Source organism: Malurus melanocephalus, unplaced genomic scaffold (genome assembly GCF_030028575.1).
Source record: "Malurus melanocephalus ecotype Western Australia unplaced genomic scaffold, MMel_1.1 scaffold_10, whole genome shotgun sequence".
Taxonomy (NCBI): Eukaryota; Metazoa; Chordata; class Aves; order Passeriformes; family Maluridae; genus Malurus; species Malurus melanocephalus.
The window spans coordinates 1,977,347-1,996,234 of NW_026623242.1; the positions used below are offsets into that span (position 1 = coordinate 1,977,347).

The 18,888-nt window shown below is 39.4% G+C and overlaps 1 protein-coding gene across 4 annotated transcripts in view; it reads right to left on the reverse strand.

Moving 5' to 3' along the window:
• GRIP1 (glutamate receptor interacting protein 1) overlaps positions 1-18,888 on the reverse strand; it is a 312,647-nt gene that overhangs the window by 20,921 nt on the left and 272,838 nt on the right. For 2 of the 4 annotated variants that reach the window (XM_057377287.1, XM_057377261.1), the window contains exons 10-16: positions 18,627-18,782; positions 17,741-17,893; positions 12,480-12,666; positions 11,029-11,174; positions 9,894-9,974; positions 2,326-2,395; positions 1,942-2,087 (exon numbers count right to left, since the gene is read on the reverse strand). In XM_057377287.1, coding sequence (XP_057233270.1) covers positions 1,942-2,087; positions 2,326-2,395; positions 9,894-9,974; positions 11,029-11,174; positions 12,480-12,666; positions 17,741-17,893; positions 18,627-18,782 — 939 coding nt within the window. Of the gene's footprint in view, positions 1-1,941; positions 2,088-2,325; positions 2,396-9,893; positions 9,975-11,028; positions 11,175-12,479; positions 12,667-17,740; positions 17,897-18,626; positions 18,783-18,888 lie in introns of all 4 variants that reach the window. The other 2 variants (XM_057377277.1, XM_057377269.1) reach the window with 2 other exon arrangements.

An 18,888-nucleotide genomic window follows, 5' to 3' on the forward strand; every position in this document is an offset into this window, starting at 1 on the left:
GGGGATGCAATTGATTTCTTATGAAAGAGGGAATGAAAAAAATAGCATATTCAGTCTAGTGACTGGCAATCAAACAACATTTTCAAAGGATCACATTTCAGATACAATTCTTCATCATATTCTACTGGATTAATTAAAAAAAAAAAATCACCTACTGTGCAATTTTTTATTGCCAAAACCTGGACATAAATTAACAGAAAAACTCTCCTCATTCTGTTAGGACAAAATTTTACTCTTTTAAAAATACTTAGATTTCCTTTCCTATTGAAGTGTAACTTAAGGCTGTTTTGTTACAGAATCACAGATTGATTGAAGTTGAAAAGGATTTCTAGATGCTACCTTGTCCAACCTCCTTGGACAAGCAGGGCCAACTACAGTTGGCTGCCCAGGATTGTGTTGAGGTGTCTCTTAARTATCTCCATGGGTAGAGACTTCACAATCTCTCTGTACAACATGTGGCAGGGTTTGGTCACTCTCAAAGTAGAGAAGTGTTTCCTGACACTCAAACAGAACCTGATGTGTTTGTGTTCATTTCCTCTGCTCCTGCCACTGGGCACCACTGGAGAGTAGAGCCTGGCTCTGTCTGCTTCACACCCTCCCTTCAGATATTTGTACACCATAACAGAGTCCCCTTTTGAACCTTCCCTTCTCCAGGCTGAGCTGTCACACCTCCCCCAGSMATTTCTCAGAGCAGAGAAGCTCTAGCCCCTTCATCATTTTTGTGACCCTTTGCTGGACCACATCCACTATACGTCCATGTCTCTCTTGTACTGGGGAATCCATGGAGTGGACCCAGCACTCCAGAAATCTCTCAGCAGCGCTGAGCAACAGAGAAGGGTCACCTCCTTTGACCAGCTGGCAAGCTCTGCCTATGGCAGACCAGGAGGTGCTGTCSTTATTTGCTGCAGAATCACATTATTAGAGAAAAGGCAAAACCCTGTACTGGATATCATAGTGTGCAATACCTAAGAGAGCAAAGATCTTCTTTTACATGGGTGGAGACTGAAACCCACATTTCAATTACAGCACAAGGTCCTGAATGCACCTGCCTTTGCTCTGTACTGATTATAATGGGAAGATACTTTGTTTGCTTTCAAAATCARTCAGGAAGCAGAAGGAAAAAGGAAAAGAGAGCTCTAGCTCAGTTCAAAACACCACTTCAACATTTGCACTTAGTTTCAAATAATGAAGTGTGGCAGGTTGTGCCTTTTTGTTGTGAGATTGTATAGAGCTCAAAAGAAGTGAATCTCCARTTATGTAACGCTGTACCACAAACACCAGTTACAACTGTCTTACTTCCTTTGCCCCCGCAATGCCTAATAAAACTCACTTTACTATCTCCAGGTAGAAATTTTGTTCTTATGGAATCCATCGTGGGGAAGATACAAGACTCTTAATAGGTGTAGTTGTATAAAACTATGGCAAGACCATTACTCCACTGGGCTCCTCAGACATGGCTCCCGTTGGACATGCAGCACAAAGGTGGAGCACTACTTACCTCTAAGCACGTGAMTAGCTGTACTGAAGTCAAATTTCTAAGTTTATGGACAAAACATGAACTACACCACYTTGCTGGAGAGCTGAGGCCTAGGAATCCATGCTTTGCTAACCACGATTACAATCTTAAAAGCAGAGAAAATCCCAATACTCTGGTAAGATACAGATCACCTTTATATGGCTGCACCTGAGGGMAAATTGTCTTTTCAGACAACTGAAGACCAAATTTTGCAGTGGAGCTCCTGCAGACAATACAGCCAGTGAGAAAATTAAAAGATTTATATAGTATTAAAATTCAATTTAGGTGACGTTTTCTGATTATCACTAGGATAAACCAGACAAGTTTAGAAAAAACATTTCACTAAAATTTAAATGTAAAAGAAATCCCCTATGTTCTAGAAATCCTGAATATATATATGAATCTGCAATGGTCATTGCTAATACCGGAATTATCTTCATCTTTGCGAATCTTCAACTTTACAAGGTCTTCACAGTGCTGAAGGATCTGGACAGCATCTTCCATTGAGCAATTGTCAAGTCGAATATTATCTATTGCCAGCAACTTATCACCGAGTTCGAGTGTCCCAGTTCTATGGACAAGCAAACAAGCTTACATGACATTCTAGTAAAATTTAAAGAAAGGTATCTTAAGGTATAAACATTATTATTGAAACGAGATGGATCTTTAAGACAATTCTTTCTTAATATGCCTTTTATTTTCTAACTGGTTTTTGCCAGTGCAGTTTCTTACAAGGTCTCTTTGTTTAACTTGAATTTGGCTSGTTACACACATGAATAGATTTTTTTCTGGGAGTTCCAATGTCTTACCTGTGAGCAACACTTCCTTTCTTGATATCAGATATAACCAGAGGGTCCCCTGGTTTTCTACTTGATGGAGCTGTAATGAAAAATATATACAGGCATTTGTTTTTGTTTCTAGATTTGCAGAGGGACTACTTTTGCCCATAAATCAATGCTTCACACACATTACTTACTTGCATTATATTCCTTCCCTACCCCTAAATTATACATACTTTAAGTACAAACCAACACCAGCAGCACATTAGCAAGGCTGCATACTCCTCAAAAATGAGAAAATTTCAGAATTGCAGTGACTGGTACAAGGTGAATTCAGCTGGATACGCATGATGTCTGGGTTAGAGCAGGACTGAGCCATATGGAGATATCTCAGCAGAGCTCCAGTGACCTATCATAAAATGCTGTGTAGTTATAACACATAWGGAAAACTTATTGTCATTATAATCTTTCAGCACGACTACTAATGATGATTATTTTGTAGAATTAATCCTGTTTTACTATATCCCTGACTAACAGAGCTGCCCTGGCACARTATCTAGACTTGGCTAGTCCGCGTGCTTTCCATCCACTTCTGTCCCATCCAGTGCTTAAGGCATGAAGATAATGCGTCCTGGGTGAGAAGGAGGAATGCACTCCCCAGTAAATGAGATCTGTGGACAGTGGCCACACCCCCCCCATTGGGCTGATACCCAGTTACCATGTTTGCACAGGGGCAGCTCCCATCACACGGATGTTTGCTTCACTGCAGCATCTCCACTGCTTCCTCTGAGGCAACCTTTGCCTCTTTTGATGAGTTACCTTGCCTCCCGTACTGCTGCTGAGCCTTAAGCATTGTGGACCTTTCCCTACTTTGCACTGGGGACACCAACTAGCAGCACTGCAATTCCAGTCAATTTAGTAAAACTCCCACTAGTCCTCTCCTTGCACATTTAACTCATCTCTTTTTAGAAGTATTTGACATTAATGGCAAATTTTCTAYCTGTCCTTCATGGTTAAAAGGATGCTCTGCTTTCAACGCCAGACATTGTAATTCTTTACCAGCAAAAGTATTWGACAAGTTTCCCTTGGCCAGGAAATTCACTCAGCAGTTTTGCTTGACCATTAGCTGCCTAGGAAGCAGTTAAATACCCCAGAGGAAAACAACAATGATCACTGGCTGCTTCCAGGGACTGTTTCTTGGAATGGATTCACTGAATGCATTGTTTTGGAAGGTTCATCCATTTGCTGAGAGAAGAATGCACTGAAGATCTGAGATGGCAARCAGTGGGCTTAGAACTTGAGGGTGATGCAGACACATTTCAGAAACTGTGTGGCACATGCTGTCCACCTCTGAGAAGAACATCACCTACATCTGGACCAGATGAGCTCCATGTGGTGAGAACAGACTGAATTTTGGGCCTGTTAGCAAAGAATGTGCTGATATTAAAACAATACCATGTGGTATAAGGCTCTCAAGTCTCTTGAAAGCACTAATGGGTTTTGCACATTTTGGGTTTCTCAACTGCCCCATGCCACTTCTGCTCTGTGTACTGAGCCCTCTGCATTCCTTCACAGAAGATACTTTTCCATTAGGCTCCCACGCCTGAACTGACAATCACCCAAAAAGCTGCCCATATTGGAGGCTCACTTACAAAATCCTGATGTCAGTTACTTTAGCAGCTCATGAATCTYACCTTTGATGCAAAATGACAGATCTTCACCTACGGCAACCACATGGTAAATTAATAATGACATTTCCAACACAATATACTAACAGGTCTTGTTAACCTCAGCTGCCCTGGCTGAGAAAGCCTTTGAATGTCCAAAGGAATGGTTCAAGAACTGCTAAGTAGCCATATTTTAAATGCAATGTCTCAAAAGTCCAGAAGGCAGACAAACAAAGACTTTCAAGAATTTTTAGAAATTTGTTTAAAGCAGCATGCTTTCAGGAAATGATTATGTTGCAATTTAGACAACAGTAATTAACTTTTTGCAAGATATGTAATTTTCATCGCTTGTTTCTCATACTTTCATGTSATGGGTCAAATACATGAAAATTCCATAATTTACAGGAATCCTCTGGATTTGTTTCACCAATTAGTATCTTGTTAAAATTTGAGAGTATCACTTCGGTGATTTTTTTTTATTCTCTTTTTTTACCCTCTTGGCTGCCTTGCTCTGAGGTTATATGCTACCCACTGTATATTGTCTGAAGTCCATGGTTTGAGTCTTGAAATACTTAAAAGAACAGTCCATTATGGCTGAAAAGAGACGAGGAGCCAAAACAAGGGAAAGACCACAGCTCAAAGTGCAGAGCCACAAAGTGCAAAGTGGATGAAAAGAATATGACTTTGCACACATAGTTATCAGTTTCAAACCAAATGAGTGTGAACCAGCAGTATTTTGTGAGTTACCCTGGGCTGTTATGGGGTCTGGAGGATGAAAACCTTTCTGCTGGCACCAGCTTTGTGTGAAATGAATCTCCCCACACCGAGAAGCAGACACAACACACTTCATTTTATTATTGTTCAATGCTCATTACATACTTGCTAGAATTATTCAAGTTGTGTTGCATAGATGAAATCATTATTTCCTCCTGATCTTTTGTACTTTTTGCACATCACCACAGCCCAAGTTTGCCTCCCAAACACTGCTGAACAGAYGCTACCTTGAGCAAGAAGATTGAGTAATATCATCCTGATTTTACAGATAAGGAAAGGAATCATAGGAACATTTAAATCAATGTATGACAGTTTTCAGTGAGCAATTTGAGATATCCATGCCTTCATATCTCACAATAGTTTGTAGAATGTAGCAGCTTCTATGTTCAAACCACAACTATTGGCATTTTCAGCAACAGCTGCAGATGAGCAGCATTTCTGTGAGTGCAACYCCATGATCTCAAAGTTTCTTCATAAAATCAAGCAGCCACCTGTGGAAAACCTCCACCCCCACCCCCCAAAATGACTTGTCTCAGCACAAGTCTTTTGCAGATAAAATAAAAACCACCCTGATTTCTCCWGGGTAGCATTAAACCACCTTGACCATGAGATCACCTCCTTTGTGTTTCTGCATTCCCACATCTCATTCATTATGCAGCCTCCATCCTGTTTGTTACACACCACTGTTTCATCTCTCCCCAGAGAGCAGAGAAACAAGAGTTCCAGTGAGAAAGCAGTATTTGACCACTTAATAGATCTTCATCAATTAATGCAAGCTTGAAGTGACACTGTACAGCTTCAAGTCTCCCTTTCAGAATTATTTCTGGTTTTAAGAGGCAGTTAAAAACAAAGCACCTTATCACTCACCCATGTCCAGCCTTCTTGTTCAAGTTCCAGATGTCTCTACTCCTGATCACAGCTCAGTCTCTCTGCTCATCTCCTGTCTCCCTGTTAACAGCTTTCCACTTGTTTTTTTTCTCCTTGTTTCATTCTACTTATCCAATGAAAATCTCATCTGTTCTCCTCCCTGTTCCAGCTGTTACTCCACCTTCTGTGCAGCCCTTGTAGAGACCTGAGAGTCTGTATGAATAACTACAAGTGGACTGAAGAATGCACAAACTTTGTCAGGTACTAAATTCAGTATTGCAGCTAACCAGCTGATCTTAAGCAAGTCGTTTGTTCTCTTTTTTTTAGATTACTCTGATCCCGGGTGTCTACCCTACTTCTTGTCCTCTTCCTCTGACACTTGAATGCAAGTTCAATGAAGAGCTGCCAGTTTTGTATACAGCTGTTCCATGAGGTTAGAAAAACCCCCTCAAACAATGCTCCTTTCTTATTTCACCACTAGCTGAAACAACCCCCCCCCCCACAAATTGACTTAAACAGATTTGGGGTGGATATCTCGCCTAYCACCCAGACAAAATTCACTTCTTACTACTCTCAGGCTGGTTTCAAACTTTGGAGCTTGATCAAGCTCTGAACAAACTGAACAAGCAGAGGAAAATGCTCATGTGATGGAAAAATACTTTTTATATGAAGTCGGTCAATTTATCCAAATGCTGGTATACAGCTACTAGACATTTTTAAAAATAGTATGATTATTAAATAGATAAAAGAGCTTTTTAAAATTACACTGATRCAGCTCTTTTGCTCCTTAAGTATCAGTTCATGTGGAGCAGCTGAGATTTTTTGCTGTCTTGAAAATAATTACTTGTAATGTTTCAAAATTAAGTAGAGCTTGTCAAATCCCAAAATATACAGAAACATGCTTTAGAAAATAAATTCTCATAGTCAATGTTAAATATCTGTAGATATTTACAAATCTTGTTTCTGATTAAATACAAAAGGARTAAGGCAGACTACACTATAGCTGCTAGTCCAAGTGACTCAGAAAAACTGATGAYAGTTTGGGTGAGATTCTGATATTCTTATCAGCTTTGCAGCTCCTTTTTCCTTGAGTAGTCCCATTAGCTCCAGAGAGACTATGAAGMAAGGTGCTGCAGTTCACTACCAGTAAGGATATCAGAATCTTTCATCAGAAAGAAAAAAAGGAAAGAAAAGTAAAAAAAAGCTGTTAACTACAATTACTAGAATCCACTACTAAGTCGTTTTATTGGACATCATTCAATGTATTTAACAAAAAAAAAAAAATTAGTCTATGACAAAGTAGCCAATTACCTCAAAAACCTTTGAAAAAGGTTTTTGTCTTTAAAAAAATCTATATTCTTACATGGTTTGAAGTCAATGTCACTGGCAAATTGAAACAGATTTGAGCACTATTAGATCTACCTGAAAACCATCCTTCTTTTAGGGAATGATTCCACTATAAAAGCATAATCAYATGCACAGGGACACTCCTGTGCTTTATTTGGATGATGTAATTTTAAGAACTGAAACCTTCCAACTGCTCTAATTGGTAACTGGGTATGACACTAGTGATATCTAAAGCATTAAATATATAGTCATGTGCATTTGCAAAATATGAAATAAGATAGAGTGTAATTATCTATTACTGAGAAAATCAGAGAGATATGGCAGAGATAAGGGAAGAATTACAGGATGCCAGCGTGTGTATGAAGGCAGCAGTGGGTAAGACCARTGTACAGGGGGATAACTAACATGAACTATCCAAAACTCAGAGCCCTGGATTATCATTAACAATGACATTCATGAAACTTTCTTCCATCCTACTTTTTAAAAGGTTGTGCTAYCTAAGGGGATTTTTAATTTTTTCTATTTTTTTTCTCTGGCATTATTAAATCTGACACTGAGGGAAGTTTCTTCTCCTATTACAGGTCTTGTTTTTCAAAGACCGTGAATTATTTTGATTGTCTTTAGTGTTGTGTGTCACCTCAGATATGCCTTCAATAAAGCACCTGGATGTAACTCCATGCAAGCACACCTGCTGTTCATTACCAAGGAAAACAACACCAAGAAAGTGAAAGAAATTCCTCTTCTGGGATGTCTGGCTCCTAAGAGCTGACCTAGAGCTCCTGGACTTATGTTCATGTGCCAACGTGACAGACACATGTGCATGACAAAACAGACACGTGTTCATGTGCCAACCCAAGGTGAGATGACATTTCCCATCTGACAAAAAATGTCTCTTGTCTGTCAGGTTAAGTAATTTCCTGAATTTCTCATAMAAATTCCAAACTAAATAGGGGATGTGGAAAGTAAGAAAGGTGCTTCTCTGTGATGTTTTAACAGCACTTTCTCATTCATCATTAACTCCAATAACTTGAGAAGAAAGAGGAAGAAACAGGTCTCTAGCACTTTTAAGAGATCAAACCCACAAGACAATAAACCTGATCGTCTCCATCCCCCTGTTTAAGTCTGGCCATACCAACCCTGACAAGTTTCCTGTAGCATTTGTTGCTTAAAAAAAATCATACAGCTTTCTGAAAGTATCAGTAATAAATGGCATGCTAAAGTGCCACAGTGTCCTGCAGAAATTTGATGAAATGAATATAAAACATTTATATTCTTCAAATCATATGGTCTTATTTAGGAGTTAATTAGGTAAAACAGTGCAAAACACTGAAAAGCAAGCATCAAATGCAGCAATTCAACACTTCTACCAAGCAAATTTATAAACTTTCTGTTATAAATATAAACCCTTTAAAACCATGTAAATAATTACTCCTATATAAATTTCATATGCATTAAATAGTATTAATGAGATTATTATATACAACAGATAGTTTAATTCAAAGACACTGCAGTATATTCAGAAGAGCAGAGCTAAGACCAACCACATATTATTCTGATTACATAAAACACTRATTTTATAAAGCACTAATTTTTGGAATTAAATTCCAGACCAGTAAGGCATGCAAAGTTTAGAAGAGAAGTGATAAATAGTAAATGCCAAGAACATTAGCTTTCCATTAAAGGTTTATTCCTACAGACAGAAACAAAGTACAAGACGTCTGCGTTCCAAAAAACAACACAAATCAAATTACTAGGAAGATCCTATTTTTTCAATAACCTTACAAACATTTACCAATCCTAAGAATAACATTTAAATAGAACAGCCTCGCTTCAGATTTTCTCAATATTTTCATTTGCATGAAGACATGTAGACCTATGATTTCTCTTCAAGGATCACATCACGTCTTACAGAGTCTAACAATTACTCATTCAAGTGTGCAACACAAGCAAACAGGCCTGCAGTGTCTCTCATTTGTTCCTCAGATGTCATCCTCAGAACTGAGTTCCCTGCTGTACTTTTGATCAGCCATATTCCCCTGTGCTGGTAAAAGCTTCCAGAATACAAGTCAAAGCACAATCTTCCCCAAAGACACATGAATARTTCCAAGGAAAGACTGATAGCCTAAGAAAGGCCACAGCCATAAAGGAGCTTAGTTCTGATGACACCAGATTATGCAGTGTCAAGCCCATTAACTTTGATATGGATTGTTTTTCCTGCCATCAGTTTGCTGGACTTTACCTGGTCAAAATCCAGTTCTAACACATTGTTTCACTGTCTCCCCACAAAATAACTGTAGAAACACTTTGATTTCAAACCAGTAACAAATACTTTTTGAGAAACTTACTGATATAAACCCTTGTGACCTTCTTTAGCAATCTCCAGAATCCCTAGTGAAAGGGGATCTTCTTATGTGACCCACACCTTCAGGACTGCCCAGTGGTTCTAGAGATTGGGGATGTATCTTCAGTCCCTGGGTTCTGAAGCAAAAAATAATSCTACGTATGTGGATCCCCATGCCTGTGAGACCCTTGTGCTCAGTGAGGTTCTGTTCAAGAGCCTGTGAGACACCATGACAGACTCTGCTGTAAATTTCACAACTATGGAAATACTTTTGCATGGACCTAATTCTGTTGACTGCGCTTTTTTTTTTTTTATTTATTTATTTTTTTTTTTTTAAATAAATAGTTTTACTAGGAGTCAATTTGTACTATGCATGAAGGAGTAAGTAAAACATTMGATTTGGCAATTTCCTGGCTTCGTTAACTACTTGAAGGGGAGTATAAATATGTTACAGGATGGTATTTCAAAAGAGAAAAAGCAGTGAAAGTAGCTAGAAGAAGGAAACGGAAGTCTACACCAAAAGAAACGTGAGACTGTAGCTACAAGATCTATCTGCAGATTATCCCATAAAAGTGGTCTGAAAAATAAGCACTTTTACTTACAACTTATGGTGATGCCAAGTTCCACATTATGCTTCTTTGGTAGTTTCACATGAAATGTTCCACTGCTTGGTATAACTGATTCTATAACAAAATATTTAAAAYGTTAGATAATTTATAAGGTGCAGCAATTCCAAGTGCATGGAACTATACATGTAAGCTGATGAAATCGCATCAGAGTCACAAGGCAGGGATGAAACACGGGTGCTGAAATGAAGGAGGTAGGACGTATGAGGTATGATTTATAACTCTACTAGTAATTTCATGGTAATTCAATTTTTTTTTAAGGTTTAACTGAATTTGTGGAGATTGCATGGGCTAGCAGCCAGCTGAGACTGCAGGTTTTTAGCTCCTATGCAAGTTCTGCGAGCACATGTGAAAATTTTACTGCTGGCAGACAGCTTTTAATTAAAAGGACAGGACACTGAGTTGTAAGGATTTCCGACCTTTGTTGCTGCAGGACCAACACTTATTTTTAGCTGTTCACTAAGGTAATTGCCATGGATTTAACATCTAGTGGGAAGGAATCCAGGAGGGTAGAGCACACACATAATGTGTACTGGTTTGATGTACACAGTTTGTGATTTTATGGGTATATTCTGTATGCTCAAACACATTACAGAATAAGGGAATGCCATTAGTAGCAATACTCATTAGCAAAATTAACAATGATTCTTCTGGCCTTTATTAATACAGTTTCTATTATTTTATTTAGATTGCTGGTTTGAGTTACTGTAAGTGAAACACCTCAGAAGTGTTTGCTATCTACCCTTTCTAATACTTCTCTGTATTGCAAAACATTTCACTGTTTGGCCTGTAGAGGATTTGTCTCTGCTCAGCAGAACACTTCCATCTCAGGGCAGAAAATTGTCTGGAAATAACTCAGAGGAGGGACAGTCACCAGATCTTACTTCAGGACCTGCCATTTTTGTTTGCATTCTGAATTACACTGCAGGGCTGTGTGAAGTTGTGAGGCTCAGAAAGCTGTACAAAGAGACACATTTCAAATAATTCACTTGAAAACYGAATGGTGTAGATGTGAGAAGAAAGCCTCTGCCTCGGATGCCTAACACTCACAATGTACTTGGGATTTATTCCTTCATTTTTCTTGCAAGACAGAGTAACAGGACATTCATACCTGCAACATCAAATTCTATTTCCAAAGTGACCTTGTTGTTGATAGAGGAGTCTCTGAGCAGTTGATTGGCCTCATCAAATGTGCTGTCTTCTGTTGGGATACCATTTATTGACACTATTCTGTCTCCTATTTGCAGCACCCCACACCTTGATACACAGCGATAAAAAAGAATCATCAGATGTGCATGTTACCAGAACCAGCAATATCACAGAATCACAGAATCATTCAGGCTGGGAAAATCCTTTAAGATCACTGAGCCCTACCACTAACCCAGTGCTCTCAAGTCCACCATTTCTGTGTGGAAYTGAAATATTTACATGTCTTTTAAATACCTCCAGGGAATTCGTCACAATTACTTCCCTGGGCAGTCTGTTCCAGTGCTTCACAACCTTTTTCAGTGAAGAAATGTTTCCTAATATCCAATCTAAACCTCCCCTGGCATAGTTTAAGGCCATTTCCYCTTGTCCTGTCCTGTTATATGGGAGAACAGACCAGTCCCCACCTGGCTACATCCTCTTTTCAGGTAGTTGTGGGGAGCTATGAAGTTCCCTCCAAGCCTCCTTTTCCTGGGATTAAACACCTCCAGCTCCCTCAGCTGCTCCTTGTTAAACCTGTGCTCCAGACCCTTCCCCAGATCCACTGCCCTTGTCTGGACAGAGTCCAGCCCTTCAATGTCTTTCATATAAAGAGGGGCTCAGAACTGAACACAGGACTGGARKTGTGAGCTCACCACACCGAGTACAATCACTGCCCTGGTCCCGCTGGCCACACAGTTTCTGATACAAGCCATCTGATCAGACACATTCAACCTAACCTTGAAGGATAATTGTGGCACAGCAGCTCAGCAGTCTATCCAGGAGCAGCAGCTGCTGCCCCTTTGCMCTATGACACTTCCAGCACGAGTTGTGCTCTCCAGGTGCTGGCACCCAGGAAGAGGTTTCTGCATGCTCCCACCCCACCCACGGACATCATCTCTGCCTCTGACCCCGGGCTGCAGATGAAAAGGCAGCTGGTGCTTGTCTTTGTAACTACTATGATTCTCATGACATGATTAAATACATAGATATAAGCATAAAAACACAATTGAAATAATTAGTAAGTCAAAAGTCTGGTACTCCCCAAGATTTGATTCTGTATCAAAACTGGACAGAGCTGGATCTAACATTCCCCAGGCAAACTCAATTACCACTATTTTGACTTTATTGATGTTTCTGATTGTCTTTTCTTTTGCAGGAATATAGCCTCCAATCTCCTTCTGGATGGTAGCTTGCTATTCTTTCACAGCTGATCAAGTGCATGAAGTATCATTTTCAGAACAGGGAAGTGTATTACTTGCCCCACTCTACTGAGCAAGGCCCTGTAATTTGTCACAAACTGAAAGAAAGGCACGAGCCCGAAGTACCCGAGGAACGCTCACCAAAGGTATTTAGCAGTTAATTAAAGAGCCTCACCTTTCTGCCGGACTGTCAGCCTCAATATAGGAAATGAGAGGTGGAGAAGACAAAGTCTCGGTAGCGAACACACTACCCTGGAGCTGTATCCCAAACCCCACTATGGGGTCAGCTGTCAGCACTACTTCTGTGGTTTCTGTGTGGACGACCTGCCCAGCCAAACCAACAGTGCTAGAGGCTAAAGACACTATAAAACAGAGCAGACCAGGAGGAAAGACATTCATATGTAGCAGAAATTCCATTGCTTTTTGAGAAAATTGACCTATACAATAAATCTAGTCAATGAAACATCTCAGAGTCCATTTAGACTAAAGTTTATAAATTATGTATAAACAGTTATGACATATAAGATAATAGAAAACATCTGGTTGTATGTTAGAATGCAGAAAGTTCTTGTACTGAGTAAAATAAACATGTTTGATACCCCMACTCCAAAAATCTCAGGATATCCTTGTATTCTGTTTGCATTAGGTTTGAGGCATGGATGAGCAGAATTTTAACAGGAACATAAGGAATTGGAGACACAAGCCCAGCTGTTATTCAGGCAGATTCCTCTTTTGAACATCTCACAGCAATGCATTGCTGCTAGCAACAAAGCACATGGACAGGCTTGCTTGCAAACAGTAAGGATGCTTTCTTCTTGCACATGTTTACTGTAAGTTGGCAATTTGTTTGGCTAACTGGGTAGTGAAAGGAAGCTGCACAAACCACTCTGTTTTAGCAACCAATACATCTCAAGAAATTGTGAAAAATAAAGTTCTGTGGAGTCTCTCAAAGTCACTGGGGGTCCCCTCTGTGAGAAAGTCAGGCATCTGCTTCTGTTCTCCTGATTTACTCCCACTTTTTCTGAAAGGCTGCAGTTCAGAACAAATCAAAACAAAAACAACACTGAGATTCAATGTAATTATCTATGAAATCTAMGCACCTTTGCTTCCTTGATCTCTGTGTAAATGTCTATTGAATCTATTGTATTGCACTGTCTATTATATCACTGTTTGAATTCCCCTGGGGACAAACTATTGCCTTTCATTATGTCATACACAGAAAGCTGGAGTTTTTCAATTCCTGCTCAGTAATGACAATCCTCCAACGCCAAGGATTTGGAATGGTTTTGTGTTATCAATCCATCATTACCTCTCYACCTCTAATTTCCTCCAAAACCCATTTCTGCCTGCAGGATCTGCTAAGAATTAGATAAAATTTCACAATTTATCTGAGGGATAGTTTACCTGTGCATTTTTTTTTTCTCTTAGATGTGGGGGGAAAAAATGGCATTAGAGATAATAATAGCACAACTGCACAAAGGTGTCAGAGGTTATATAAGTATTTTCCCAGACATGGAGGCTGCAAGCTCTRTATCTATATAGTTAGTATAAATCTGACAGATGTGGCACAGTTGGCAATGACAATTCTTTGCAAAATTTTCACTTGTCAAAAACCTCACAAGTTTCTGTTTTCTCCCAGCAAAGCTTCTTTCCACTCTGAAACCATCTTTTCCAAATGATACGAATTTGGAATTGTGAATTCTCCCTCATATCTTAAGTTCTTTTGTAAGAACTGTGCATTATTTCAGATACTCAGCAGCTTCCTTCTTACTGTTTCGTTTATCTGCACTCAATAAAACATGATTATACAGAAATGCAAAYACTAAAGATCTGTTCTTAGAAACTTCTATCAGCTTTAGCATTTACTGCATGTGAGAAATAGGTTTCTCCAACCCTCACTGCTGAAAAGGCTAAAATAGCACTAAAGGAAGTAAAATAATATATTCCCTAACATACCTTCTAGAAACTTTTAAATTTAGGCCATCCAATCTCACAAAAGTTTCATTTCCCCCTTATTAAAGGTCACATAACAATTACTTGTTAACTTCATCTCTGTTTCCCATCACTTAAGTCTCTATTCCCCCTGTGCAGCAGGTATCTAGCTGACTCTRTAACTTTCTTACTCTTTTTATAATGTCCTACCAGGAACCTAAATGTCTCAGAACATTTATTTCAACTTTTAGGACAGTTAAAGTTTTAATTCACATTGGGAAATTAAGTCACTATTTGTGGGATTTAAAACTCAACTCTGATAAATGTTTTGATGATGTCGACACTTAAGTGTGACAATTAGGAACTCCTTCCACTCCCAAAGAAAATGAAAGAGAAACAAGAACTAAAAAAACAGAGATGAAAATATCCCTTCGAATCATGTAGCTATCTCTTAAGCCTCTATAAAACGTCACAGGTACCCAAATCCATGACTTAGAGCATGCTGGGGTTTGTAACTCAACAGTAACTRTAGCAAGAAACACTGACATTTGTTGGCTCCTTGATGGACAACAATTTTTACAGGGCAGGAAGCAGCATCATTAATTTAAAAAGCAGACATGGATGTGAATGCAATTCCAGTGAATGCTGGTTGCCATTGTTAGGGACCCAGCACACTYGTAGAGTTCTCATCCAACTCTTTGCAACATTCCTGGGGGCTGGTTTGCTATATGCTCTGGATTTATGTAAATAATGGTCTTGAATTTGAAGATTATGCACTTGTCACTTCTATTCCTGCAGTTATACAAGAAGCAGGACAAGATGTATTTCAAGGTACATATATGGATTACTATGYCTTCAGTCTCCCATTCTGACCCATAAGAAATTGAGAAATGTTCACAATTCCTCCTGATAGCTCCTTACTTGAGAAAACAGCATCCATGCATCTCTAACACCCTCTCCAATTTTCACCAGATATGCAACCCTAGTAATATAAATTGATATAAATTATGTCTYGCTTCCACCTACTAATATGGACGTATTAACAGAATACTTCAGGTTTTAAATTTTAACAGAACAATAATCTATGTGCTTCTGCAATGAATCCCACACTTCAAACAAACAAAAAGCAGAGGAAGAATAAAAACTAAAAACAAATGGCATAAAAAAAAGCATGTGGCAGTAGGGCATGCCCTCAATTTTTGTAGCCACATTTTTAGAAAGATCTGCACAAATAATGCARTGATTGTTAAATCATTACCACAGCTGTTTTGTAACCCCTTGTACCATCACACTTCATCTTAATTAATTATGCCATGATCACATTATGTTATGCAGGTATTCTTAAATAATTGGTGATGTAAACTTCATAGCAAACCACGTATTTTTCTTCCCAAGAGACATTCTAAAAGTTTTATTAAAATTAACCTCAATAAAACTCTCAAATGATCCAACTGGTTTAAAGAGAAAAAATCCCACTAAAAAATCCCACTAAAATCAAAACAAAGAGTGTGCTACTACTTTTCTATGAAAAGCACAGCAGTCAATCTACCTGGCTCGCATGAGTCTCCCACAAAGGGAGAAGGGTGAGGCTTTCCAAGTCTTGTTGATGGAAAGTGGAAAGGTACAGGACCRGACATTCTCTATCCTGGTCCCTTGTAACACATTCAGAGTAGTGTGGGTCTTTTAAGTTGGCTGCAGTTACAAGGATGGATACAAGTCCAGTAACAGAGCGAGGAACTCTGCACGGCTGATAAGCAAAATGACAGAACAAACAARTCTGTTGGGCCAGCCAATGCCTCCAAAGGCAGCTGTGGTTCAGGGTGGTTGATGTAGTCACTGGTTGTAGTGAGGCACTGACTGCTCAGYGATGGGGTCAGTTCCAAATATTTTGTAATGCTGTACACCAAGAACTCGCAATGTGAATTGTAATAAACTACCACACAACACAGCTTCATCCTAACTTCTCCTATCGAGAGATTAGTTTAATCACAGCAGCCTGTCATCCCCAGGGCCTTCTGACTCGAACAATCTTTCAGGTGGGCTTCAGTGCTTATGTGACCGTCCCACTTAAATGCCATATCACTGGTCTTGTTTTGAGTCTCTGCAAGGTAACAGGGACAAGGCTTCCTTGAAGGAAAAATATCTGAAAAATGTAACAACACAAGTAACAGCTGTCTCCAAGATCCATAATAGGATTAACTTTCAGGATTTCATCCYCTGTTGAACAGCTAAAATATAGCACAACTGAAGAACTATTTTTTGCATTGATCTTACTATTTTCAAATAAATTACTACCAGTGTAACACTACTAACGTTTCTCATGTGCAGATGAGAACACGTAAGAGCTGGACCACTACTGTTACCATACCATGACAGACACAGAATCTCCCTGTGACCCAAWAGAATGCATTAGAAGCTAACATGTCAATAGACGAGCTGTGAAAAATGGCTGATCGGATTAAAAATAAAAAATGCACTTACAGGCAAATGTTATGCAAAAATATATGCTTTATGAAAGAAATAAGAGCAAGCAAGCAACAAAAACTGCAAGAAAGCAAAACCTCAGTTCCTCTCCAATGTATTCTCACAATACCATGTGACTGGCCTTAGAAGCTGCTGGTTTGCTCTGGGTTTACTATGACCCTGGGGAAACTTTAAAACACAGCAGCAGTGCTGCAATGCACAGTAGCTCAGTTCTTCCAGAGTGGACTTCTGAGCATTGTTATCCAGAGCAAATGAGTTACAGAGCAGTTCTCACCTTCCTGCTCTGGAGGAACTGAGCTGCTGTGGATCACACAAAGATGGACAAGYCAAAGAGAGGTGCCACTTACATGGAGTCTGGGAAAAGAAATGCACTGACACAGCCACACTCTTTCCAACSCAGTGAATGCTTAGCAATATGCAAAGTGCAACAGCCTGAATAGATATACTCTGGCTTGGGAAATTAGTGACTCATAGGCCATCCATGCTTTGAATCCCAGAGAGTGGTCAAACAAGGCCATTTATTCTTCGCTGTTACTTGTTGCTCTTCCTCCCCAATGACCCTTACAGGTCATGGTGCAAGTGTAAACACTGGAACTGCCTAGGAGGTGCCATGGCAAGCTCTGCCTTCCCCAATGTGATAGATGGTTTAGCTTACCAGCAATCTGGTTTTGACTACTCAGCTATGAATTCTGTTCCCTAATGGAAACTGGAAGAGTTGAAAAAGGAATTTGAAAATTACTTCAGTAATGGTATAACAAACTCTTCCAGAACTGTCAGAAGAAAACATTCCTTTATATATTTCAGATGAGATAGTTATGCTGCATGGCATCTACTTGTCTCATTTTAGCATTGGACAAATATTGTTACCTTTATGTTTCCCTACATCTAACAAAAACTCTCTCTTCTGCTTAGAAATTATGTATATTAATTAAGGCACTGTGTAACTTTTTTTCTGTATCTTCCCCCTCCTCCTCCCATTCATTCACTGCACATTTTTGAACAAACGCTGTTACCACCTACAGGAGCTTTTGAAGTCCTTCTTTTTCATCCTCCGCCTCATCATTGTCCCACGTGGGCTGGTGGAGTAGAGGCTGCGAGGTAAGGTCCCCATGTTCAGGGAACTCAGGCTGTATGCACTCATGGAGGTAGGAGAGAAGGATGAAGACACCAGAGCTGCTGCAAGAAATCAAACACTTGGCACACAGCACTCAGTCCTCACAGAAGAGTGCGGCACATGCCTGTAACTCATCAATGAATCAAACATTCTATGTAAATGCTGTGTACAATGCACAGGAATGGTTTGTGCATTTCCAGTAACAAAGACATTAAACCACACAGGTGACCCTAGGAAAAAGTATAGCCAGTGTTGCATGAAAACACTCGCTGGAAGCTAACAGAGATACCGTAGCTACAAAAAGTATATTCAGAGTATACAATTTACTTTAAACAAAGCATGTTAAATTAAACTTTTCAACGCGTATCCCCAAACTAATGCACATCAATATATCTAGATACACTGATTTTAGAAATGCCTTTTTGTAGTAGGTAATTTCTGACAAAGATTTGTAAGCAATGCTTCACATTTAAAAATCATGCTTTATATACATTACTCCAACCCAATGGTTGACTCATATACAGAAGAAGAGCTGATTCAATCACAATTTTCAAGCCTTTTCCTGGCTACCAAGGCTGCTTTGTTACAGAGAGGAAAAGGTGTAAAATGTCAGAAATCACCTTGGCATGGCTATGAAAAAGGGTAGCATCCATAAAACTGAAAAGGTTTTAAAGCCTGAAATGGGAAACGTATGAGTGGAAAAAAGAGGAGAGGGAAGAGGAGGAAGAAGAAGAAGAAGAAGAAGAAGAAGAAGAAGAGAGCATGTCAGCAGGAAAAAGTGTGGAACATTACGAAGGCTTTTTTGAGGAGGCGCTTTCTGGAATTTCAAGGCTGGCATCCTGCAATGGTCAGGGTGGTAGGTGTTATAATGGTGGTAGGTGAGGAGGCTGCTGTGGCTGTTGGCACACGAATCCCACGTAAGTTGCCTGTTGCTTCTTTGAACCTTCACTGCCCGCATGAAGGGATGGCAGAAAATCAGAAAACAAAAGGACCAGAGAAGAGGTAAAAGTAACTGAATTGCACAAACAAAGCAAAAAAAAAACCAAAAAACAAA